This window comes from Schistocerca piceifrons, chromosome 2, assembly GCF_021461385.2.
Source record: "Schistocerca piceifrons isolate TAMUIC-IGC-003096 chromosome 2, iqSchPice1.1, whole genome shotgun sequence".
Taxonomy (NCBI): domain Eukaryota; kingdom Metazoa; phylum Arthropoda; class Insecta; order Orthoptera; family Acrididae; genus Schistocerca; species Schistocerca piceifrons.
Window position 1 is genome coordinate 855,408,643 of NC_060139.1, and position 27,637 is coordinate 855,436,279.

General features: G+C 41.2%; 1 protein-coding gene across 1 annotated transcript in view; it reads left to right on the forward strand.

Moving 5' to 3' along the window:
* Positions 1-27,637, forward strand: part of LOC124775934 (sphingomyelin phosphodiesterase-like) — a 158,092-nt gene that overhangs the window by 105,376 nt on the left and 25,079 nt on the right. The window contains exons 6-8 of the mRNA XM_047250779.1: positions 5,220-5,384; positions 9,491-9,685; positions 16,642-16,812. Of these exons, the coding sequence (XP_047106735.1) occupies positions 5,220-5,384; positions 9,491-9,685; positions 16,642-16,812 (531 nt within the window). The remainder of the gene's footprint in view (positions 1-5,219; positions 5,385-9,490; positions 9,686-16,641; positions 16,813-27,637) is intronic.

Consider the following 27,637-nt stretch of genomic DNA (forward strand, 5'->3'; position numbering starts at 1 on the left):
TTTACTATTGATTTTTTAAAATGTATAACGGAATTCACCAGTTTTAAATGATGTATTAATGATATCAACTAGTTCAATTATTATTTTGTTTGCACTATATTTTATGACCTTATCAGGAATACCATCACATCCACAGGACATTTTTATTTTGCAGCTTGTTAATTGCATTTCTTACTTCTGAATGCATAACAGGGTACAAAAACATTGTCTTTTCATTTGCTGGAACTTTTGACTTACTACCTTTTGAGTTCCCCAGCTTGTTGATAAGATTTTGAGCACTGTTAATATAATAGTCATTGAACATATTGGCAACACATTGAGGGCCTTCAACAACATTTCCTCCCTTTTTTATGATAAGATTATCGTTTGTCACTTTGGATTTGCCAATGTTAAGGTATATGACCTTCCAAACTGATTTAGTTTTATTGCTGCCTTTTCTGATAATTAAATCTTTGTTCAGTTTTTTTGATGCATGAATAATATGGTTTTAAAGCTGCATTACGCTTTGAATGCCAACCCAGATTTCCAAGGGTACCTGCAGATTTCATAATTCCTGCAGTTAACTATGAATTAGATTTGAGAGAGATTTTTACTTTTTTGAGGGGGAAAGCAACATCACAACAGTATTTATAATGAGAGAAAAATGACTCACATTTATAGTCTACAGTTTTGTTTGGGTCTCTGTCCCATTCAACACTATGCAACATGCTATGAAAATTCCAAAGGTTACTTTCATTAATATATCTCAATGCTGGGTGTCAAGTTTTTCACGTCCATCACAGAGAGGTCGAACAAAGGGGTGAAATGTGAGTAAGAAGGGGTGTGATGACCTTCCCATCATGTGACCTGTCCACAGTTGTGTTGGGCGGAACTGTGGTAAAAATTTTTTCCCATGTGTCGACACCTTGCTATATGAAGTACCACTGAGCACGCAGGTGATGTCACAACACACCACAGTTTTGCATCATTGTAGAGGAAGGTTGTAGGCATCTTTGAGCCAAATTTAAAGTTTTTACATCACAATGGGAAACAATGATGGGTTTTAAAAGAGTAATCCTTTAATTGTGTTGTGCAGTATAACTTCCCCTTGAAGGAGAAGTAGTGGTCTGGCTATGTTTGGTAAGGCATGTGAGGAATGAGGTAGTGGATTTGGAGTCTGAAGGACACCATCTGTTTGATAACAGAAATACCATGAGCTTGAAAGTTGTTGGCATACAGGGACGTGGCATCAGTAGTGACAAATAAGGATCCAGGAGGTAAAGAGACGAGGATGGAGGATAGTCGATCAAGGCAGTGGTTAGTATCTTTGATGTGAGAGACCAAGTTTCAGGCAACTTGTTGGATGTGTGGTCAACAAAATCAGACGTTCTTTCAGCAGCAGCACAATAACAGCTAGAAACGGGACATTCAGGACTGTTGGGTTTATGGATTTAGGAAAGCATGTAGGTGTGCATGTGGGGTGTTAGTAGGACGAGGGAGGTAATGGTCTCGGGAGAAAGGATTTCAGCAGGGATGCGATGATAGTGGCCAAACTTGTAGAGGGAAGAGTCAGACAGTTGGTGGAACCCATCTGTCAGGTAGTCACTGCAATTTATCATGGCAATGGTGGAGGTTCGCCTGCAGGGAGAGTGATTAAGTCAGAATATGTTTCAAGATTGTGTATGGCTGTCCTTTCCTCAGCTTGAAGGTTAGTATCCTTAGGAAGAGATTGAGGGAAGAATGGTGAGGCTGAGTTGGAGATAAGGAATTCCTAGAAGTTGAACAAGGGGTGATTAGGTGGGAAGGGTGAAGGATCACAGTTGAATGGTGGTATGAACTGGGAGAGACAAGGTTCGATATTGGAATTAGATTGGCTTTGGTTGGAGTGTTTGGTGGCAGAGAAGTATTTCCACCGGGGGTACTGGGAGAAGGAGAGTAGATCTTTGACAAGTCCAACATGGTTAATTTTGAATGGGGGTTGAAGGTGAGCTCTTTGAAAGGATTGAAACATTCGTTGGATTGGTGTGGAAAGGTTAACAACAGTGTTTTGGATTTGCATGGATCCTGGATTTTGTGGAGTGATGGAAGGAAGTTTTGAAGGATGTGACAAATTGAAAAGGTCAGCTAGGCAGGGTGTGGATGCTGTCAAGGGTTGACAAGGAAGTTCACTGGGGGCAGGATAGGACTTGAAGGGTAGTGGTGTACCTGCCACCCCTCCCTCCCACATTCCTAGCCAGCAAACAGGCTGCTTCCCTGCAAACTGCGGGTTGCTCCACAACCTCTCTCTCCAACCTCTCACCTTTCTCTCCTTCTACCACCTCACCCCATGCTACCACCACCCTACCCCAGTCCAACTGCTCAACTGCAATCCTGGCATTGTGTGTCCAGCAGGCATCATGTAGGGGGATAGGTGTGTGTGTGTGTGTGTGTGTGTGTGTGTGTGTGTGTGTGTGTGTGTGTGTGTGTGTCAGAGAGGGAGAGGGAGATTGGGATCAAGATCTTAATCTTATAGGCCTCTCTGGCTGGGATGAGATCTGTTGACAGAATTTAGAAAATTAGGTTGGCCCAAAATCAATATTAGACACTGAGGACATCTAATGTATCCATACTGTTTATGACTTGATGAAATCTGTGGAGTCTTCACCCATTCATATTGATAATAGCAGTTTTTTCTGTCCTGTCTGTTCTCTCTGTTAGTGTCAGTCATATATTGAATCGAAAATGATTTTGCAAGCAAATAATTAAATATCATAGCATGTAAAAGATTAAAAATTCTGAGGCTCTAAATTTCAACTTGAATGAGGCACATCATTCAAATATTCAGGGTAACCATAGGGTACTCTTACTCCTCCACACCTTTGTTTATTTCAGGTACTAATATTACAGCAATCTCTAGTTCCAAAAGCTAGCAATGTAATGGCTTCTCTATGCAAGTGGTAATTTGTTATGAAATATAAGCAATAGTATAGCCATCATGCACTTCTACAAATCAATGATTTGTGCAGTAGACTTGTCCATATATTTTGTTTGTAGAAATTAACATGATGTGTGAGCAACTAGTTAATACACAATGACAGTATTATGGAATGAATGATTTTTCTGCTTGCCATATAAAGGAGAGGTTGTGACACAGGTGGGCACAATTAAGCTTTTGGCCAAAAGGCCTTCTTCTGAAGCAGTAAATGTGCACATATTCTACAACTGAATTACAAATAACCTTGACTGCAATAAAATATTTATTGGTAATGGTAACTGGCTTCAGGCAATTTGTGATGATCTTCAGACCATTTCACACAATGATGGCAGCTGGTTTCGGTGAATGGAGCAGGTATCCAACATCCATAAGCATGGTTATTGCAACTATAGTGATGAGCAGTCCCTCTTCCAACATACCTAGGGTCCCACTGAGGACGTCACAGACCAAAATTATCCTTCCAGCCTTGTACAGTAACAAACCTCTCATGCTTTGTCTCTCCAGTCATCTACCACCTCTGACATACCCACCATCTGGCCACAGAGGAGCACGTCCCTCATGCCTGAGAACCACCAGGATTGGACCAACTGAATTACATTCTCAACCAGGGTTTCAACTACCTCTCATCATGCTCTGAATAGAGGAATATTTTTCCCACTATGCTTCATACCCCTCCATAGTGATATTCCAACACCCACCAAATTTACACAATATCCTTGTCCATTCCTACTCCAAACCCCTTGCCTCATGGTTCATATCCCTGCAGTAGATATAGATGCAAGACCTGTCTTACACATCTCCCACCACCACCTATTCCATGCCTGTTGCAGGCAACTCCTATCCCATCAAAGGCAGGACTACCAGTGAAAGCAATCACCCACAAACTGAGCTCTAACCATTGTGCTGCTTTCTGTGTGGACATGACCAATAACACACTGTCTGCCCACATATATAGCTACCAACATACTGTGGCCAAGAGATAGCTGGACCACCCACTTGCTGAACATGTTGCTGGACGCATTGTGCTTCTTTTCAGTGACTGCCTCACAGCCTGTCCCATCTGTGTCCTTCCTACCAACCCCAATGTTTCTGAATTGCACAGGTGAGAACTCTCCCTGCAATATATCCTTTACTCCCATAATCCCTGGCCCCAACCTTCACTGGTCCCTGCCCTTCACCTATTAATCTTTCCCTGCTCCCACTCCAGAACTACAAGCTTTACATTCCACCAACACACCTACTTGTCTTCTTGTCCTTCTCTACTTCTTTCCTTTTCCACTCCCATTTCCCCCCTTCCTTCCCCCTCCAAACCTCCTAGCTGTACGTAGCAACCCTACCCTATCCCCAACACATGCCTGCTTCCACAACCAGCACTACACTTTCCCTCACCACTACTCTGCTGTCCGTCACCCTTCCCACTCAAACCTCCTTCTTACCCCCACCACCCAAGCCAGATTACTTCTATCACCAAGTGCTGTTTCAGACCACAGCTTGGCCACAGTGGCCAGAGACAGTTGTCATGCATGAATGAGTTATGCTTACGTGAATGTGTGTTTTTCTCTGCCTCAGAAGAAGGCCTTTTGACCAAAAACTTAAATGTGTAGCAGTCTTTTCATTGGGCCTTCCTGTGACTCAGTGTATGCTGTGTATGGTGAGTAGCAACGTATCTTTCTCATAATATTGTCATTATTCTGTCCTGGACTTTCCATTGTTTGATTTTACTTAGTACATCAATCTTGTTTCACTTTCTTTCACTCAAATCTGCAGTATGGTGTACTATTAAAGGGAAATCCTCCAAGAGTTATGTTTATTTTTAGATGCCAGAAGAAGGCAGCTAGATATACGTTACAATTAGCACCAAGAAAGTCCTGCAGAAACCACTTTCAGTTTCCTAACATAATTACAGCACCTAGGGAAAAGATCTCTTTGTAATTGTTACAGAAGTAGTTTATTTACAGTGGGCATGTATGTGAGTGATTAATATATGAATCTTGCCAGCAGTGGATATTTTGATGATTACTCCCTTTGTTAAACAATAAAATTCATTCTTCTACCAGAATAGTGAAAAGTGGCAAAGACTGCATACCAGCAGCATGATGCAAGTTGTTAAAAACTACATGTACTGGTAAAACCTTCCATGGCTCAATTGCCTTAAAATAAAAGAGTCTTATGGGATAGTAAATAACAAGATATTATGTGAATTTAACTTGTATATGAAAGTTTTGGCAATGCAAATTCTGAAATTCTTTGCTCCACAGGACATCAGTTATGTTTACTTTACTGGTGATGTAATTGACCATGGAGTGTGGGAGACAAGTAAAGAAAGGAATAATGAGTCATTCCAGCTTTTTTATCCAACACTGAAACAAGCATTCGATGATGCACCTGTTTTTCCAGCAGTTGGCAATCATGATGCACATCCTCAGAACCAGTAAGTCCAGTTCTCAATATACTAGATGAATTGTGAAATTTGCCTGCACTTTCAAAGATAATTTTAAAGGTATAATTACTTTTTCTAATCCTTCAAAATAAGAAAGCACAACATTCTTTGAACTAAATGTATAATATAGTCAATGTAGACTTTACTAGACCATTCTAAATCAATAACCTCTTTTCAGAAGCAGAGGAGTACCCTGCAGCGTCCTGAATGCTTGGGAGCCAACATAAGGATGTTACTATTTGCCATTTTTTCATCAATTTTTCATGAATTTTAACAATAAAGTTTATTGTAGTCAAATGCTCCCATAAATTATTTATGACTGAAGTGATTTCAATTGACTGCGCATCTAGTGGCCACGGCACTTTGCACACACTATACTTCTTGGCTAAAGGCAGCATAAGAACCCGCTGGGAGTCTGGGAGTTTCTTACTAGAAGACTGCTTCTGGTTACTGGACTTGGTAGGAAGCTTTTCATGTTTACCTTGTTATCGATAGAGAGCAGCAGCAACCACATTACATTTTACAATAAAATTTCAATTAGAAGTATCACATAAATGGTGACTCTTCACACCTTCTGATGCAGCCATTAACCAAAAAGTATCTATGGTCTACTGAAAATGACATATTAGGTGAACCCAGTTCACAGATCAAATAATTTATGGGAGCATTTAGCTGCAATAAACTTTATTGTTAACATGGGGGTGTAATAGTACAGGACATTCACTCAAGCACAAATCACATCATGGGTGTGTGAGTTGTACTTGTGTGAATGTCCATCCTGGACTTTCCATTGTTTAACATTAAATAAATATGATTCAGACTGTATTTTTTTATCGTGAATACGCCCGAACTAAAAATTTATCACCATAATGTGCAATCCCTGCGTAATAAGATCAATGAAATTAACGTTCTATTAACACATCAACTTAATGATATCTCAGTGTTATGCATTTCTGAGCACTGGCTTAACCCAGAATTAATCCACAATACGAAAATAAACAAATTTGTCTTGGCTGCTTACTACTGCAGGAAAAACAGCAAGCAGGGTGAGGTAGCAATTTACACAAAGGATAATGTAGATTTTATTACACTACCTGACTTAACTAGGGCAAATGTCGAAAAGGATTATGAAATTGCAGCTATATAAATTACTCAGTTCAACCTGGTTATTGCTACAGTTTACCGATCACCGTCCGGGAATTTTGAACTTTCCTTAAACAAAATGGAGTCATTGCTAAATAAAGTAAATAAAATGGATTGTGAATTGATAATCTGTGGTGACTTCAATATTGACTTCCTCACGAATAGTGGAAATAGGGAGACCATTTTGAACCTTCCAACATCCTACAATTTAAAGGCTGAAGTAAAAGCAGCTACCCGAGTATCAGAAACTTGCCAAATAGCTCTTGATCAGTTTCTAGTCAAGAAGAGTTTACACAACACCTCACTAAAAATTTTCAATGCAGGTTTTAGTGATCATCTTGCTCAAATATTAAGCATAAAAGTACAAGGCAGTATTATTAACAACATGTCTTTCAGAACAGCATATCGAAGTTATAATCAGCATAATGTGAACTACTTCAACAACTTATTACAGAAAGAAAAATGGCTAGGAGTGTACAAAATGAACGATCTAAATGAAAAATTCAACACTTTCATTGATACATTAACCCATTTCTTTGAACTTGCATTCCCACTGAAAACATTAACCATATGGGGAAACTCTAGAACAAACAGCTGGATCACAAAGGGAATAAGGGTTTCATGCCAGAAGAAAAGACTACTTCATGAAATATGTCACTCAAAAAATTCCTCACCTGTAGTACGCGCATACTACAAAAATACTCCAAAATATTAAGAAAAGTAATAAAAGCAGCAAAAATAATGCATAATGATGAAATCATTTATAATTCAGCTAATAAATCAAAGGCTATGTGGAGTGTTATAAAAAAAGAATGTGGAGAATACAGACAACCTTGGAAAAATATAACACTATCACATGAAAATAAAAAAGTAACAAACCCCTTAGAAGTAGCCAACACATTTAACAACTTTTTCACATGTGTTGCTGAAAATATGTTACAATCAAACTTTAAGAGCACCCGGGCAAATGAATATAAAATAAGTGCATGTAGAGGATCAATGTACATCAGTTCTGTTTCACAAGATGAAGTAGCTAAAGCAATAAAAGGTCTAATAAATTCCAAATCGGCGGGTACTGATGGTATACCTGCAACAATGTTAAAGAAGAGCGCATCAAACCTAATTGAAGTACTCACACATTTATGCGACTGCTCACTTCAGGCAGGCACTTTCCCTGATGTGTTGAAAACATCAAAAGTTATTCCTGTATATAAAAAAGGGGATAAAGACAATGTAAATAACTACAGACCCACCACAATTTCCTCCTGCATCTCTAAAGTACTGGAACAAGTTATGTATGAGAAACTTATGAAATTTATAAATAAAAACAGCATCCTATGTAATGAACAACATGGATTCAGAAATAAGAGGTCAACGACAACTGCTGTCTATGAGTGCATCAATTCCATCCTAAACCTGATGGACAAAAAGAGGAAACAATAGGAGTATTTATTGACTTGACAAAAGCTTTTGACATGGTGGACCATAAAATTCTGCTATCAAAGCTAGAAAGATATGGTATTCGAGGTCTGTCCAACAAGTGGATCAGTTCCTTCCTGACAAATCGTATGCAGGCAGTGTGCGTCAAGCACACAAATATTGAACTAAAAACTGTATCTAATCACTTATCTGACTATAAACAAATAAAATGTGGTGTACCCCAAGGATCCGTATTGGGACCCCTTCTGTTTCTTCTGTACATAAATGATCTAAGCTTAAGTATTGATGCACACAAAACAATCATATTTGCAGATGACACCACGATTCTACTAAAAGGAGACGACGATGAACAGTTACAGCAGACAGTAAACACGGTCACAAAACAACTTAGCAGCTGGGCACAGAGTAATCAGCTCATAATAAACAGTAAGAAAACCATTGCTCTAAAATTCCACAATGTTCCTAACAAGGACATGTTTATCCCATCAGTCTCTATCAATGACGAACCAGTTGGTAACAGTACTGAAACCAAATTCTTAGGACTTTGGCTGCAGAGTAACATCAGATGGAATAAGGATATTGAATATCTCAATGCAGAACTGAGCAAAACATGTTATCTTCTTTGTTCATTAAAATCATGCTGTAGTGAGAAAACAGTATTGAATGCATATCATGCGTTCTTTCATTCTCGTCTTAGATATGGGGTCACCTTCTGGGGAAACTCTAAAACAGCTAATAGCACTTTTAAACTACAAAAAAGGGCCATTAGAATCTTGTTTGGGTGCAAGCCTAGAGACTCTTGTAAACCCCTGTTTAAGAAATCTAGTATTCCCCCATTACCGTGTGTATACATTATGGAAACCCTTTTGTTCTTTAAATTAAATGTAATAGGCAAGGACCGGAGACTACAAAAAAACTGATATACATGAGCACTTTACCAGACAAAACAGAAACTTACATATGACTCAAATCAGCACAGCACTGTGCCAAAAAGGTACTTTTCACATGGGAGTTAAGCTTTACAACAAACTTCCTGAAAACATAAAAGCTATCACTGAGGTCAATACATCTGGAAAATCTCTAAAGTCATATTTACAGCATCACTGCTTTTATTCCATTGAAGAATATTTAAATTTATGAAATGTGTTATATAAATACTTACGTGTAAAGTGTACTATTGTAAGCTTAAATATGTATGCCTTGAAATTACTTTCAGCCTGTATATTTATAACTTGACTTGTCCAATGTCTTATGCATAAGCTGCTATGTAGACAACAGGACCAATAAGATACAATATAGAATATACAATAGACCAAGAAACAGCAATCTTGGTAATTCTGTAGACATTATGTCTAAAATTACTGATTAATAGTGAGTAAACTCCTATGACTGATTATTTGTAATTTGCAGATATTTTGTCTGTCTATTTTTAAAACAGGTATGCACCTGATGATGTAACAGATGAAGCCGTGTCCGTAATTTGCAGGTATTTTGTCGGTCTATTTTTAAAACAGGTATGCACCTGATGATGTAACAGATGAAGCCGTGTCCACTAAATGGCTGTATGAAACAATGGCAAACCTGTGGCAGACATGGCTACCAGCTGAAATAGTGCCAACTGTTACAAAGGGTGGATATTATACAACCCTTGTGAGGCCAGGTCTTCGGATCATATCTCTCAACAACAATGTGTGCTATAAATACAACTGGTAAGCAAGTTGGATTTTTTACAATTTTGAATTCACCTTTGATTACAATTATCTTAATTTGACCACCAAACAGTAGTTGTTTTTGGGCTGATCCAGTATAAAACTTCATGTTTCGTTCTTATAATATAATGAATCAATATGGAAACTTACTTCATATAATAATCTGCCTGTTGATAGATTGGCATACTGTAAATTATCCATTCCACCACAAACACTGCTGAAATTGTTATCCTCATTTGCAAAACACAGCAAATTTTAGTTACAGAGAAGAAGTATAACATTACTTCTGTATTCAAGATGGCCTAAGAAGATCCCTGATAGCTTGCAGCACTGTTGCCAGCTTTCACCTGTGAAGCACAAATGACTACAGGCAGAAACAGTTGCTTTCTATGGAGCTGTGACAACACTGTAGTGCTACTATAGAGATGTTCACAAAATAGCGTTATGTTATTGGTTGTTGTAGGCATGTGAAGCTGCCACATCCAGCCCACACAACTATCAGGGATCAACTTACGCTGACTCGACATCAGTCTATTTCTTTAGACAGTATGTCAAAAGATGGAGAAAATGCAGGATTCAATTTTTACTGCATTAACTTGTGAGTTTATGCTTTGATATTCAAAACTGAGCACAAAGATATTATTTAGAGAGGCAATATTTCTCTTTATGAACCAACAGGTGAAGGACATCAGTTCATACTATATTATCATTTCCCTATATTATTTTATAGTCTGTAAACATATAAACACAAAAATTAGACTCATTCAAATAAGAAGTATCTGCTTATATGTAGTCATCTCATAATTTTTTTCAGTAACAACTGCATCACAACGGCATCAAGGTATATTTCATTATGTACATCATCCCTCAAGAATATGCTCAAAATTGATTTCAATTTTTGTTACATTAATAATATCAAGGACCTATATCATAAGATAAGGGAGACACAGAGCTATAAACAGTTCATGCACAATGCACACAGACTATTATATTAGAAGAGTCATTAACAAATTATTGAAGCTGGATGTCTTACGAAAGATGCCTGGGAGGTGTCTGCAGGTTGCGAGGTGTATTTGCCAGCTGTTTCCACTGAGTCTGCCGGTTGTCACTACGCATAATTCTCAGACACCAATACTTTGGACGTGCCCTGTAAACTGTGCGACTGAGTGTGCTGGTGTTTTCTTTTGAGTTTTTTTGTCAAATTCAGTCGCTTCAAATATTGTTGCCAGACATCCTTATTGGAACTGCATAGAGTATGGAACTTTCCCTGCAGTTACGTCTCAGGGCTTAGTCCTCAGACAGAAAGAAAGTGCACATGTATTCTATACTGTGCAACTAACTGTTTGAGTGTTTGCTTTGAGTTTCCTGTCGAGTTTTTCGTTCTACATGGTATACATGAAGCATCAGTGAGTGTTTCTTTTATTGAACTATGCAAAAACAGAATCATATGTAAAATATCAGCCAGATTCACACAAGAACTTCCCAGTGTGCATGTTCCCAACATTTCAATGATACAAAAATTAGTGGAGAAATTTCAAGAGACTGGATCTGTGTTACACAAACAAAGATCTAAAGAACATAGTGTTTCAACTGGAAATAAATTAGACGAGATAGGGGAGGCCTTGGAAAGAAGTCTGAGAAAATCTCTGCAGTGTTTGGTGCTTGAGACTGGTGTGTCAAGAGCACCTGGTCATAGAGCTGTGCACAAACTGAAATTGAAACCATACAAAATGACGGTAGTGCATCAGCTGAGCAATTCAGATACTGTTGCTTGACATTGTCATTGCAACTGGCTGTTACAGTCTATGCATTATGGGGAAGTTGGTCCTGAAATGCTTCTTTTTTTCTGATGAAGCATGGCTCCATTTATCAGGTTATATAAATTCTCAGAACAATTAACATTGGAGCTCCAAAAATCCTCATGAATTATATCAACAACCTCTGCACAAAGTGAAAACAGCAACGTGGTGTAAAATTAGTGCAAGACAAATTTTTGTACCAATCTTTTTCCACAAAACAATACATTCTGACAGGTATGTGAACAATATCCTGCATCCTATTTTTATGAGAACTAACACCTAATGAAAAGATGTTCTGTTATGCCATGTAGGAAAATGCAAGATCACACATTGCCAATGCTTCTATGACAGCAATACGAAGTGTTTTTGATGATAGAATAGTTGACTGGCCTCCTCATTCTCCAGGTCTAAATCCATGTGATTTTTATCTTTGGGGAATGTTAAAAGACAATGTGTATGCAACCAATCCTCACACACTCAGAGTTGAAAGACAGGGTTTAGCCCGCCCGGTTGGCCGTGCGGTCTAACGCACGGCTTTCCAGGCGGGAAGGAGCGCCTGGTACCCTGCACGAATCTGCCCAGCGGATTTGTGTCGAGGACCGGTTAACCAACCAGTCTGTGGATGGTTTTTAGGCGGTTTTCCATCTGCCTTGGCGAATGCTGGCTGGTTCCCCTTATTCCTCCTCAGTTGCACTATATCGGTGATTGCTGTGCTAACAAGTTCTCCATGTACGCGTACACTACCATTACCCTACCACGCAAACACAGGGGTTACACTTGTCTGGTGTGAGACATTCCATGGGGGGGGGGGGGGGGTCCACCGGGGGCCGAACCACACAATAACCCTGGGTTTGGTGTGGAGAGGTGGAGGGTGAAGTGGGCTGCGGTAGTCGTACTGGGGTTGTGGACCACTGCGGCTGCGGCGGGGACGGAGCCTCTCCATCATTTCTAGGTCCCCGGTTAACATACAATACAATACAATACTAGACAGGGTTTGGCTAGTCACTTCCCAGATTGCGATGGCCAAAATTTGTCAAGTGTTTGCTAATATGTTCAGGAGATGTTAGGCTGCTCTTAACAAAGAGGAACACTATTTTGAACAGCTGCTGTAAATAAAAGTAAGCTTAAGTTAATCAGATGGCAAGGTTGTTTATGCTTAACTCAGGGAAAGTACACATGCAGCCAACTACCACCAGAAAAGTGTCCGAGAGGTGGGCACAGCGGTGGCGGCAGCCGGTGGCCATGCTGCATGACCCACGGTCCCCCCACCCCCCTCTCCCCTTCCCTTCTCCCCCTAGGCATCTTTCTTGAGACACCCTGTATTTTAAACATGCTACCATGCTGACTAATTTTCAGACACCAGCCAGACGCTGTAAGTATTCTCATCTACTGTAATTCAACTGTTGCACTAATTTCTACAAAATGCATAATCTGAATTACACCAGGAAGGCTATGGTCTCATGACAGAAAGGCAATGGTGAACTATTCTGTGTACTTACTATATCCTACATGTATATAAAATGTGTCTTACAAATATTAAAGTAATAATGGAGTCATTATTTGCTCAAGAGGTATGAGAACCCACACAAAACTTCAATAGAATGTCTCTTTGCTGTTTTCATGGATTACAAATGGGTTTTCATGTACATATCCCTTCTGATCAAAAGTATCTGGACACCTACTACTAGACATTAATATGAGGCTTGTCTAATTTTCACCTTTTTGATGGCTTCAACTTTGCCAGGAATACTTTTAATGAGGTATCTAAATGTCTGTGGAGGGATGGCAGTCCACTCTTCCTCAAGAACCAAAACCAGAGAAGGGAGTGACATTGGACATTGGGGTCTGGAGTGAAGTCAGTATTCTAAGTTATCTGAAGGTTTTCCATTGGGTTCAGCTTGAGGCACTGGGCAAGCCAGTCCATTTCAGGAATGTTATTGTCCACAGGCCATTGCCTCACAGAAGCTGCTTTGTGATAGATGCAGTGTCATGCTGATGTGAAAAATGATCATCTCCAAAGGGTTCCCCTACTCTATACAATACACAGTCTGTGAAACGTGTTCATATCCTTCCGTGTTTAGTGTTTTATTACATGCAATAAGTGCACCGTAACTGTGTTAAACTTCTCCATACCATATCACAACCAGCTATGTACTTCACTGTTGGCACTACACTTGACAGGTATCTTTCTTAAGGAAGTCACCAAACTCAAACCATTTTATCAGACTGCCATGGGGTATCACTCCAAATCACTTGTTTCCAATTGTACACTGTACAATGGCATCTCTCTTTACACCACCTCAAGCATCACTTCACTCTGACTACAGAAATGTACAGATTATGAGGAGCTGCTCAAACATTGTACCCCATTCTTTTTAACTCCCTAGGCACAGTCATTATGTTAGCTAGAGTGCTGGTAGCACTTTAGTCACAAGTGATTCCTCTACTGATTTCATGCAGCTGTTTACAACTACCCTCTGCAATCCTTGATGCTCCCTGTCTATTAGTACATTAGGTCTGCCTGGTTTTGCTTTAGCTGTGGCTGTTCCTTCATTTTTTCCTCTTCACAATCACATCACCAACAGTACTTGGGCAGCTTTAGAAGAGTTGAAATGTCCCTGATGGATTTCTTACTCATGTGATGTCCAATGACTAGTCCACATTTGAAGCCACTGATCTCTCCTGATTGGGCCATTCTGCTGTTACTGCTGCTCTACTGACAACTCAACATGCCCTGACTCCTTTTATACTTGAGGGTCGACCTCTCATGACATTTAGTGGCCAATTACATAGGAGTATCTGGCTACTTTTGATTAGATAGTGTATGTGTCAAACCAAGTGTGCTTAGCTATGTAGTGGTTCAGTGCAATGATTTGAAAAAGAATGTCATTCTTAAGCTATTAATGGAAATGGTAAATGATGGATGCTAGTGCTTCTGACACAAGCGATATATGATGTTCACACCACACACTATGAAAACTGGAGTAAACTGCTTCGCATAACACTATATAAGTAGCAGTAACTACAGCACAAAATTCTACAAATGAAATATAATTTTGCTGTTCAGTCTATTATTATCAGATTTACAAAATATTTATATCACTTAATATTATTTTTTTGATACAGATGTGATGTTCTGGTACAAAAAATACCACAATTACATTTTTTAAATGCTAGTGATCACTGTGTTCTTTTAGAATGACATACAAGTGATTTTCAGCAGTATAAGCAAGATAGGGCATTTAGAAGCCAACAACCTCTATCATAAATTATTTGGTTGTCACATTAAAGTCAATATAGTTCTTACAGATTCTGAAGTTAATCTCTGCATATTATGCTGATACACATTAACTTTTAACTATATAACTGAGGCACTGAAAATGATAAAGGTGGGAAAGAACAGAAACAAAGTTTTGAGAAAAATAGATGTTTGTTAAAATCATATTTGTAGACAAGCCAACAGTCTCATATGTTTAACCTGTTTTTTAACCAAGTCCCAATGTCCTATATTTCCCATGAGAAATAATTTATCCACTTTTATGTTGTGAATTTTTAAATAACATTTAGGATACTTATTATTGGTATTAATTCACAAAATTTTTATGTATCCACTGGTGGCAATAGTGTCTTTTTGAAAGCTGTATTACAGTTTGTAATTAATGTAAAATTAGAATCAGAAAATAAATAATAGCTACTAAATGCACACACACAAATATGACCTATGCAAATACTTCATGTTCCTCATTAACGTCATTTTCATTGAGAACATTCAGTGGTTTGAGATTCAGGTAAAACTATCAGTTCACTTCAGGCATGAAATCTAGTAGCTATGTTAAGTTTTTGAGTGTGAAGATTGATATTTGCCTTCCATGTACATATTTGGCCACTCACTTGTTCAGGGCAGCTACAAACTGTGGGGAAATGACAAATAGTGGTCTTGCTCAGCATGACTTGCAGAACATGGTGGCCTCCCAAGACTCATAAGAAGACTATGTTACTCTAAACAACAGTTTCTGGCAACCAGCTGAAAACTTAATCATTGTAGAATTTATGAAATGTACAATGTATGTCTACTTTAGGTTTGATAGTAAGGTCAGTAATGCTCATAAATGTTCTGAAATCCTCAGCGTCCATTTTAGAGACTATAAAAGGTTTAGCTAGTGTAGCTTTCTGTATCACATGACACCAACAATCAGGTGAAAAAACTGAAACACACTACTCTTCATTTTTCAAATTTGACCGAATTTATTATCACATAGCAGAAGAGTGTTTTGTGCTTTGAGCCCATATGTAAGTGAAATCCAGAGAAGTTGGTGAGACAGCTTTTCATGAAATTCCATATGTTCAATGTGGGCCAACAGCACAGATAAAGCTGGTTCAGTGTAAGATCAACAGATGTCAGGAACATGCAAAAGTGCTGCTACAGTTTCAGAATCAATGGCAGTTTGCTTTAGGGCCTTGTGATTCTTAGTGTCTCAGTTACTAAGGATTCTTGGTAAGGAGGATACAACATGTTATTTCAGTGGAGAGCCATTAACTGATGTTACAATAATTTCAGCCATGCCCGAGGGAAGTCTGTTGGAGTCCTTACAATTCATGTTGAATTCTAATGACCTGACAGGAGATATTAATAATAACATCAGAATTTTCTCAGATAATGAAGCACTATCCAGTCAGATCCTTATAAGATTTCAGAGTAGTGCAAAAATTGACAACATGCTTTAAATGTTCACAGTTTTCAATTTGTGAAAACATAATGTCTTATGACTGTGGTGTACCTGCACTCATGACGTGTGTGATGTCAGAGAGGATGCATTCATATAGTTCACAGACATGATTGCAGAGGTCACATGGGTCGGGCCCTTGGTGCACTCTAGTTAGCCGCCAAAGAAACAACATTATTTAAGTGGTCACATACGAGTGCTCGGCCTACTCTCTCTCTCTCTCTCTCTCTCTCTCTCTCTCTCTCTCTCTCTCTCTCTCTGTGTGTGTGTGTGTGTGTGTGTGTGTGTGTGTGTGTGTGTGTGTGCGTGTGTGCGAGTGAGTGAGTGAGTGAGAGAGAGAGAGAGAGAGAGAGAGAGAGAGAGAGAGAGGTAAAAATTATCTATATTCATGCTTCTGAAATTCAGTACAACAATATAACTTATTGTTTCATAGGTGGATTCATTACAAGCCTGCAGATCCATATGGGCAGCTAAAGTGGTTAGCAGAAACATTACTTGCAGCTGAAGCAGCAGGAGAAAAAGTACACATTCTTGGCCACATACCATCAGGAGATAGTAACTGCTATTCAACATGGTCAAGAGAATACAACAGAATAGTTGATCGGTATGTCGCTGTAAAAACATTACGAAATATGTAACAGTTCATTGTTAATGTTTATCTACAGTATTATCTTCTCTGTGTCTGTGGACACAATAAATAATCACAAAATTATGTCCGTTCAACAACTTGGTCATTAGGTCCTGTGAAAGTCATGATGACTCACAATAGACAGTATCAGGTGGTCTGGTTGGTCAGCAGATAAAGAACATTTCTATGTAAGGGAGAAATGAAAGGATTGGAAGCTGTTTTATTGTGGTTATATTTAGGTATCTGAAGGGCTGAACCTTCAATCTTCCAAATTTTTCAACTTGTGCAGTGTTAAACTGTGTTAAGACTGTTGTCAGCTAGTGGATATGATGGGGTTTTAGGACTAATATCTGGGGATATGACCGAGCTAGGTGGCGCAGTGGTTAGGCACTGGACTCGCATTCGGGAGGACAACGGTTCAATCCCGCGTCCGGCCATCCTGATTGAGGTTTTCCGTGATTTCCCTAAATCGCTCCAGGCAAATGCCGAGATGGTTCCTTTGAAAGGGCACGGGCGACTTCCTTCCCTAATCCAATGAGACCGATGACCTCGCTGTCTGGTCTCCTTCCCCAAAACCAACCAACCATCTGGGGATACATACACAAAACAGTAAAGACAATAACCACACAATATAGTTAGTCATCCTAACATCTCCATAGTGAATATTTTGCACATATTTGCAGGTATTGGTTCTCCAACAGAAAGTTAATTTGTTAACATGACAGTACAACAAGTTGTCCAATATCATACAGGCAAGGAACATGATGGGAGGAAAGTGTCTTGTGCATATGCACAGTGTGAGAATAAAAGTTCTACTGGCAGAGATGACCCATCTAATTGTCAGTGTGGTAAGTGAGCCAATGTTTGTAGGTTAAGCTGTAGCATCGACCCCAGCTGACATTCACCAGGTTGTTGAGATTTCTCCTGTGGCATATATATTATGGTTGCCAATAAAATGTTTACAAACCACTTGATGGTTCAATTGGGATGTGTTTTAAAATTTGTTATCTATCATGGAAATGTTGGAAAACCTCTTGAAAATAGACATAAATTATCCCGCAAAAGCCTATTTACAAAATTTCAAGAATCTATATTAAGTGAAGAATCTGAAGATACACTTCAGCCTCCTGGAAGGACCATGAAGACAAAGTTACACTAATTGCAACACACACAGAGACATTTAAACAATCATTCTTTCTGTACTTCATAGCAATTGTAAAGGGAAGAAACCCTACCATGTAGTAGGGGAAAGTTGTATATCTTTGACCACTTTTCATATTTATAATTATAAATGACACATAAATATTTTAAACAATATTTTTATTATTGTATTTGACAGTACTTACCTTATCTCATAATATAGTAACATTTTAATTTTTTTGTCTTAAACAGTTTGACAGAAGTATTACTTTTAGTGGAAGTGTGCAGTTGATCAAAGGTACAATGATACCTCCCATGTTGTATCTTTGACCATGCAAAGAAAACAGAACGCTGGTATGAAAACTGACTTTGCGTTATACTTTTATCTAGAACAAGACAAAAAAATTACACAAATGTAACTTGCTCTCATTTTTGTGTTGGCCTTTGAATGAAAAATTTCAAAAATTTGACTTGTTCATGATGTTGTGATTGCACATGTGAAATTTCTAACAGATCCTTCTTTGAACGACACACTGATGTCATCCACAAGTGGTATTGTGAAAATATTGATATGCATCCTATACTGTCTCACAAATTTCACGTCAGCTCTCTCTTTTCCAACTACTTTTAACACTTGAGCTGCAAAATGTTTAACTTCAGACACATTAACTCAAACATTATTGTGTTCTTTAATGTTTTCTTGGCTCAAGGTTGGGTTAGTTAGACATACTTCATCTTGGTCATCTAAATCATTTAATTCCTCTTCCTAGCCCAGTGATGACTCAGCATCACATAGGCCACTTGCATTCATGGCTTCAGAATCAGAAGAATAATCAATAATACTACATCTCATAGCTCTTCACTTTGGGGGCAGTAGGCCTACATATTCTTTGAAGTGACTTTCTTCTTTACTTTCTCAATGTCTTCCTCCTTAGGGGTGTTGGTTACTGTTCTTATTTTCCTCTCCTCCAACTTTTGCTACTTTCTTTTCTTGGGTCAGCTCTTGGGAAATGATGAATAATGTCTGGAGTGACAGGCTGGATCTTGCAGTCTGTAGATGACTGTGCTTCATGAAGTGGTTCTTCTGAGATTTTGCGAGTTGGACTACCCAAGACTGTGTTATCATTTGATCTGTGAGTGATGCTTGAGACAGCCAACTCATAACTGCCAAAAAAAAAATTTCATTCAGGGGAACTAGTCCCAAAACACAAAATCCAATGATAATGTTTGTGGGCCAAATGCTTTTTAATAGGCTATTCCTACAAGGACTGTAATCTGATAAAGTGTCAAAGATTTTCCTGTATTCCCAAGTTTTAACATCCAGCCATTCATGAAAGTGTTGAAGTAAGTTTTGCATAGTCCAAATCTTTTCTCATTGAGGGGCTGCATCTTATGGCTTGTATGAGGGTGAAAAGTCATCATGAAAATTCCCATCACTTTTGCTAATGTTATTGCTGGGATGGTAATATGGCTTTCATGATTGTCCATCAGTAAAACCACAGGGCTTTCTCAACTGGGCTTGGCATGTCAGATGGAATGTTTAAAAAAAATTGTTGGACTATTGTCACAATTGAAGCCAGAGGCTCAAGCAAGGCTGGGTGCAACAGTTCATTGGAGTGCCTCTTATGAAAATCTTTTAACCACTGTAATCCATCTTTCTCTGTGGTTTTCCAGGATGGAGGACCATTTTTATTGTTGGCCACAGCATACTGGTATGCCAACTGTTTTACAATCATCAGGCTTAAACCATGGTGGTCTTGACAGCTTCTTTCATATATTTAACCAGCAGTAGTTCATCCTCCTCAAAAATTTTTAGCACAGCCAAGTTAGGTGAATATATAAACTTTCCCTGTCCAGATGCTCTGGATTGTTTGAAGTAAAAAAATCAGTATAGATTTTTTGCTGCCTTTCCTACAGCCATAACTTCCAACTTTACAGCATTCACTGTTTCCTCCATATTTCTATCAATATTTTTTCTGGTTACTCCTGCCTTACTTTTTGGCACTCTGCAGTTTAAAAAAAATCTTGGTAATGGCTGAATATAAATCGATGCTGTACATTTGACCTGTCAAATGTACATGAAATGAGTGGTCAAAGGTACAACATGCATTACAGTAAGGTTTTCACTTAGGACCACATGTCTGTGTTAGGTTATGTTGTTAGTTAAAACTTATTTACAAATATTATTCAATATTAACTCTTTTATACATCAATAACTATAAATTTAATATTTAAACAAATTTACATGATAAAATAACATCCTGAAGTATATGTACAATACATACTTTCTGGCTGCAAATGGATAACTTCTTATTTTACAAATATATTTTCAAACAGCTCCACAAAAACATGTGCATACACTGCCTCATGGCAAAACTGTGAGCTAGAGCATGTAGTTCATCTCTCCACATATGAGGTCTGCTCAAAAAAATTCCAGACCATTGTCCACAAATTTTTTCTGCACCTACCTTTTACTTATTGTGCTTGGTCTCCTTCGAAATACTCTCCTCCACAATTGATACACTGCTCAAGATAATGTTTCCACTTCTGGAAACAGTCTTGGTATGCCTTTTGCTGGATCGCTTGAAGCACTATCTGCGAATTTTCTTTTATCTCATCTATTGTTACAAAAATGGGGTTTTCAACTTTGGAAATAAGAAAAAGTGTACAGGGGCCAGGTCTGCACAGTACAGAGGATGAGGCAGCATGGTGTTTCTTGTGGCGGTGTTCGTAGCGACAAACACTTGGCTGTAGAAATGGCTTACGAAGTCACCGCCACACTTTTAATAGCGGGCCGACCGGTCCGCTGGAACAGTGAACAGAAAGATGAAAACCCAAACACTCTGATTAAATAAAAGTCGGTACTTATCTTTATTAAAGAAGATACAGAAACACAGGGGTGAACTCGGTGTCTACAGAAATCTGTCTAGTTCGAGTCGGAGCGGCTAGGTCAGCGTCGGCTGACGACAAACAACAACTCTGCTGCGATGAACACACAACTGACTAGCAAGTACACAATTCGGTGGCGAGTATACAACTGAGCGGCGAATACAGAACTGTCCTAGCGCTCGCGACTCCAGCGCTTAAGAAGCCAGAAGCCAGCAGTGGCGCGCGCAGACTTGCGGCGATTTGCTGTCTCGCTGGCGCTGCTTATGCGGACGGCGTCCGGACTTTGATGCTGCCAACCTTTTGGCAGCGGGCTCGGGTGGCATTACTGGCTAGGACATAACACTCCTCCCCCCCAAATCGCCACACCATCGTTGAATAATGACGTGGCGAGCGTCGACGGCGGGGGAGGGTCTGGCCGCAGGCGTAGCAGAAGAGACCGGGGCGGAGACTGTTGTCGGTGGCAGTCCCCGGTCCGCACCCCAGCATTGGCTGCGCGGGGCCTCGGGAAACACCGACTGAAAACCGAGGTCAGGGTGCACGCCTGTGACCACGGGCGCAGCTTCTGGTACTGGACGCGACGGGGCGTCGGGACCCACGAAGAGAGGCAGCGGCTCCTGACGCTGCGTCGACGGCTGCTGAGTGGGCGCCAGACAAGGCGCTGCGGTGTCAGACTCCTTGCGGGTGCCCAAGGAAAGCGGCTGCAGGACAGGCTGCACAGCCACCGCTTGGGAAGGCGGCCCGGCTGAGGGGTCGACGTCCATCAGCTCCGAAGGTGGTGGCGACTGAAGAGGGACTGCAGGCGCCGGAGCGACCACCTGGGGCGCTCCCGGATGAAGCTGCGCGGGAGGCATCAACGGGACGGGCTGTCGACGTGGTAGCGGCGACGGCTGCTGCTGCTGCCCTGGGGGCGGCAGCGAAGTCGGAAGGCGCGGCTGGAACCCGCCGCGGACCAAATCTGTGGACAAAGAACGAGCGGCAGAATCCGGGCGGCCAGCGCGGCACAACTGGTTCTGATGCCTCCTGTGCATCCCAGTAGCACCTTGAACAGTATAAAAACCGCGACCCTGGACACTTATCACGGTACCATGTTCCCAACGACGGCGACCGTGATAAACTCTGAAAAAAACGGCGTCGTTGCGCTGAAAACGCGTGCGATGCTCAGAAGCGGCGGGTCGATCCGGGGGGTGCAACAACCGTAGTAGGGTGCGATGACGACGGCCGTGGAGAAGCTCCGCAGGCGAAGGGCCGTCGCGTGGCGTGGTCCGGTACGACGACAGGAACGTGATGAGGGCCTGCTGACGAGAGTGCGTAGCACGAAGGCGGTCCATATGATCCTTGAATGTGCGTACAAAACGTTCCGCTGCACCATTCGATTGAGGGTGGAACGGCGGAGTAAGAACATGGCGAATGCCATTGGCAGAACAAAAACTTTCAAATTCAGCAGAGGTAAATTGTGGACCATTGTCAGACACTAAAACTTCTGGAAGACCCTCAATACAAAAAATTGAAGTCAACGCCTGTATAGTTTGTGCAGACGTTGTAGACTGCATGGGCACAACAAACGGAAAATGACTAAATGCATCTATCACGATGAGCCAACGAGAATTCCAATATGGACCAGCGAAATCAATATGTACTCGCTGCCAGGGACCGGCAGGGCGTGCCCACTCAAAATGGCGTTGAGGCGGAGCAGCTTGGTGTTCGGCACAAGTCGAACAATCTGTAGACATCTGCGTAATCTGCTTATCAATGCCGATCCATGTACAATGACGGCGGGCAAGCTGCTTGGTGCGGACCACTCCCCAATGACCTTGATGCAACAAGTCGAGGACCTTGGATTGGAGCACTTGGGGAACCACTACACGAAGCTGGTCATTCTCGGTGCGTAACAGCAACTCCGTGCGAAACAGACAACAGATGACGTTGCGGATAATAGCGACGAACCACAGGATCTGATATGTCCTTTGCCTTGGACGGCCAACCAGGTTGAACAAAACGTAATAGTAAACGCAGATGAGGATCCGTAGCTGTCTCACGTGCCACCTGACGATAATCAATCGGAAAATCCCGGAGGGATTGATGCTCATCGGCGTCAATCTGATGGCAAGAGTCGTCAGAGGAATCGAAGACATCATCCGCAGCAATCGGCAATCTAGAAAGCGCGTCAGCGTTTGCATGCTGAGCTGTAGGGCGATACAGTATCTCATACTGGTATTGTGATAACAAAAGAGCCCAACGTTGTAGTCTCTGAGCCGTCCGCTGAGGAACTGGTTTAGACGGATGAAACAGTGACGTCAGGGGCTTGTGATCTGTTACTAAATAGAATGGTCTACCATAGAGGTAGTGATGGAATTTTGTGACACCGAACACAATAGCCAACGCTTCCTTGTCCAATTGGCTATAATTACACTGAGCTTTGTTTAGCAATTTAGATGCGAACGCAATAGGACGTTTGGTGTTACAGACTCGGTGAGACAACACAGCACCGAGGCCGAAAGAAGAGGCATCACAAGCTAACACCAGAGGCTTGTTAGGGTCATAATGGACCAGACAACGACCATTCAATAAAGCCTCTTTAAGCTGCTGAAAGGCTGATTGGCAATCAGCTGACCACACAAACGGAACATTCTTACGGCAGAGACGATGCAACGGTGCAGCAATCTGTGATGCATTAGGTATAAACCTAATATAATATGTCAATTTGCCAAGAACTGCGTGCAATTCATTCAGATTGCGAGGGGCGGGCAAATCACGAATAGCTGCTAAATGTGACTGGGAGGGATGAATGCCTTGAGCATTAATAACATGTCCCAGATACTCCATCTCCGTAAGGAAAAATGAACATTTATCGATGTTGCAACGTAGGCCTGCCTGAGACAACACTTTAAACAAACACTCCAAATTACGGAAATGTTCAGCAGGCGTCCGACCGGACACAACAATATCGTCTAAATAGTTGCAACACGATGGCACATTAGCCAGAAGTTGTGACAAAAAACGCTGAAAAACAGCTGGAGCTGACGCACAACCAAAAGGCAAACGCAGAAAACGGAACAACCCCAACGACGTGTTTATGACAAAATACTGTTGTGATTGCTCGTCGAGGGGCAATTGCAAATATGCTTCACGGAGATCAATTTTGGAAAAGAAACGAGCTTCCCCTAACTTATCCATCAGCTCGCCCGGTCTAGGCAAAGGAAAAGAATCAATGACAGTCTGAGGATTAACTGTCGACTTAAAATCAGCACACAAACGTAACTTGCCAGACGGTTTCTTTATAATAACTAAGGGAGAAGCCCACTGGCTCGCTGAAACGGGTTGAATAACACCGTTGTTTTGCCAACGACGAAGTTCATCTTCTACAGGTGCCCGGAGGGCGTGAGGCACTGGACGAGCACGACAAAATCGAGGCTGAGCATTATCTTTTAACGTAATATGAGCGGCAAAGTTCGCAGCACAACCCAGTTCGTCTTTCAATATGTCACTGTATCGTTTACACAAATCGGTTATGCTGTCTTGAGGAACAACAACAGAATTAATTTGCAACACAGTGTCTTGGATAGACAGGCCAAACAAGTCAAAACAGTCTAATCCGAAAATGTTTACACTGTCTGTAGCGCGGAGCACTGTGAATGAAACTGTTTTTGTATTGCCACGGAATGTGGCTGGCACGCTACATACACCTAACACCGGAATTTGTTCGCCACTATACGTAGCCAAAGAATGTTTTGCCGCTGAAAGTTTAGGGCGGCCGATTGCCGCATACGTAGCACTATTTATGAGAGTCACAGACGCACCAGTGTCTAATTGAAAATTGAAGGTCTTATCCTGGATGCGTAGCTTCACAAATAGTTTATTACACTGTCTCTGGATCGGTGCAGTGGAGGCGGAAGACACAAAATCAGCGCGTTTAGCGCGTGTTCGCTGCTTACGACAACTCGTGGGTTGGGCGGGTGGAACAACAACTCCCGCTTCACTTGCAGTCTGTACATTACGTTTTACAGTGTTTGAATTACGCTTGGGTCGCATAGCAGAGGGCTCAGTGGGTGGCTTATTGCGAACAAGTTTATTACCCACACGAACCGTGGAAGAGTCTTTAAACGCGACCTTCTGGGCGGGCTGGCTTTGAAGAACATGAATATCCATGGGCTGGGCAGCACTAGAATTGTTCTTGCGTTTACGCAAACAAACAGTCTGGATGTGTCCTTTCCTTTGACAAAAGTGACAAACCGCGTTTCTTAACGGGCAACAGTCACGAGGATGAGCAAGAACACACTTAGGGCAAGACTTAACTCTATCATTTTGCACACGCGGCTGACGAATGTGTTTAACATGACGCGGCCGGCTAGTGTTTACAGTCTGACTCTGCCGGTGGGGCCGCGGGCGTGACAGAACTTGCTTAGCACAGGCAATTTGAGAAATACATGGCTGATCTAACTCACACTCAGCATAGTCAAAAGTATCTTGGGCTTCAATGATGTTCATCACAGTCTCTAATGACGGGTCAGGCAACTTTAAGATAGCAGCACGAATACGAGAATCTGCAATGTTTTGAGTAATAGCGTCTCGTAACATGACATCACTGTAGGAAGCTCCACACACACAATTAAATCGGCACTGACGGGTGAGGCCCCGTAAATCTGTTAACCACTGTTTATTAGATTGATGCGGCAGTTTCTTTAATCTGAAGAACTTGAATCTGGCTGCTGCCACATAAACTCGCGACTCGAAATACTCAGCGAGCTTGTTAACAACAACGTCATAGTCTAAAGCTTCTGGCTGGGATTCCGGGAACAACTTACAAAGTAGTCGATAGACTTCCACGCCTGCAGTGGAAAGTAAATAAAGCAGCCCCTCAGTACCTGTGATTTTGTAGACTGTCGTGCGCCTGCAACTGCGCGAAATATTCCCGCCATTCTTCTCTTGATGCATCAAAAGCACGGAACGGTGGTCCTGCCTGTGCTTGTTCCTTTTGTGTTGGAGGATTAGCCGCTTGTTTGGCGATTGCTTCCACCAGACTTTGTATTTGCTGACTCTGTAACAAGATCAACTGTTGTAATTCGGCAGACATAGTGAACACAAATTAAACCAGCCCCCAAAATTCTATCGCTACAATTAGGAAAACCAGAAACAAGTTGAACCAGCCCTGCACATGAGTTCGGAAGTCCTCGTCGCCAATTTTGTGGCGGTGTTCGTAGCGACAAACACTTGGCTGTAGAAATGGCTTACGAAGTCACCGCCACACTTTTAATAGCGGGCCGACCGGTCCGCTGGAACAGTGAACAGAAAGATGAAAACCCAAACACTCTGATTAAATAAAAGTCGGTACTTATCTTTATTAAAGAAGATACAGAAACACAGGGGTGAACTCGGTGTCTACAGAAATCTGTCTAGTTCGAGTCGGAGCGGCTAGGTCAGCGTCGGCTGACGACAAACAACAACTCTGCTGCGATGAACACACAACTGACTAGCAAGTACACAATTCGGTGGCGAGTATACAACTGAGCGGCGAATACAGAACTGTCCTAGCGCTCGCGACTCCAGCGCTTAAGAAGCCAGAAGCCAGCGGTGGCGCGCGCAGACTTGCGGCGATTTGCTGTCTTGCTGGCGCTGCTTATGCGGACGGCGTCCGGACTTTGATGCTGCCAACCTTTTGGCAGCGGGCTCGGGTGGCATTACTGGCTAGGACATAACAGTGTTTTTCCTTTTAGGTGCAATAGTCACATACCAACCTGGATGAATGTGTGGGTGAATTATCATGATGTGAGAGCCATGAAATGTCTCACCACATTTCAGGCCATTTCCTTCTCACATTTTCTCACAGGTGTCACAACACATCCTGATAATACCATCAATCAACAGTTTGTCCTTGTGGCCTGAATTCATGATGAACTAATCCTTCAAAGTCAAAGAAAACTATCAGTGTGGCTTTGACATTTGACCTGATCTGACGAGCTTCTTTTGGTCTTGGAGAACCTTTCCCAACACCTTGTGATGAATGAACCTTGGTCTCAGTATCATAATCATAGACCCATGTCTCACCACCAGTTATGATTCTCTTAAGGAATATTTTGTTATCATTTGTGTGATTTAAAAGCTCTTCACAGATTGTGAAGTGAAGGTCTACCTGGTCTTGACTCATGAGCTGCAGGACGAACTTGGTGGCAACACAGAGCATTCCAAGATGCTGTGCAAGGATTTTGTGACATGATCCAATTGAAATGTTATAGTCTTCTGCAGTCTCTCACACAGTCAGCCTTCTATTGGCATGCACAATTATATTGAGATTCCTGACATGATCGTCGTTGATAGATGTTGAAGGGCATCCTGAATGAGTGCCATCTTTAACTTCTGTGCAACCATTTTAAAAGAATATGAACTATTTGTAACACCAAGAATGGCTTAAGCACTCATACCATAGGGTTACTGCATCATTTGGTGTTTGTCTGTATAGGTTTTCTTGAGTTTCACACAAAATTTAATGCAAATAAGTTGCTCCTCTACCTCTGCCATTTCAAAATTCACAAACTGTGTGACACAACATTCTACTCAATACACCACTGAACAATAACTAACAGATATACAACAATGAAACTTGCAGCATTTACACATTAAGCACATGTGTCTGTAGGGATGCCAGCCGCATTTCCCTCCAACACACCTATGGTATGAAATTATGAATGTTCTGGAATGTTTTGAACAGACCTCTTACAGATGCCTCCAAAAGCCTCAGTAGTCAAAGGTACATTCTGGTCAAACATACACAATCTTC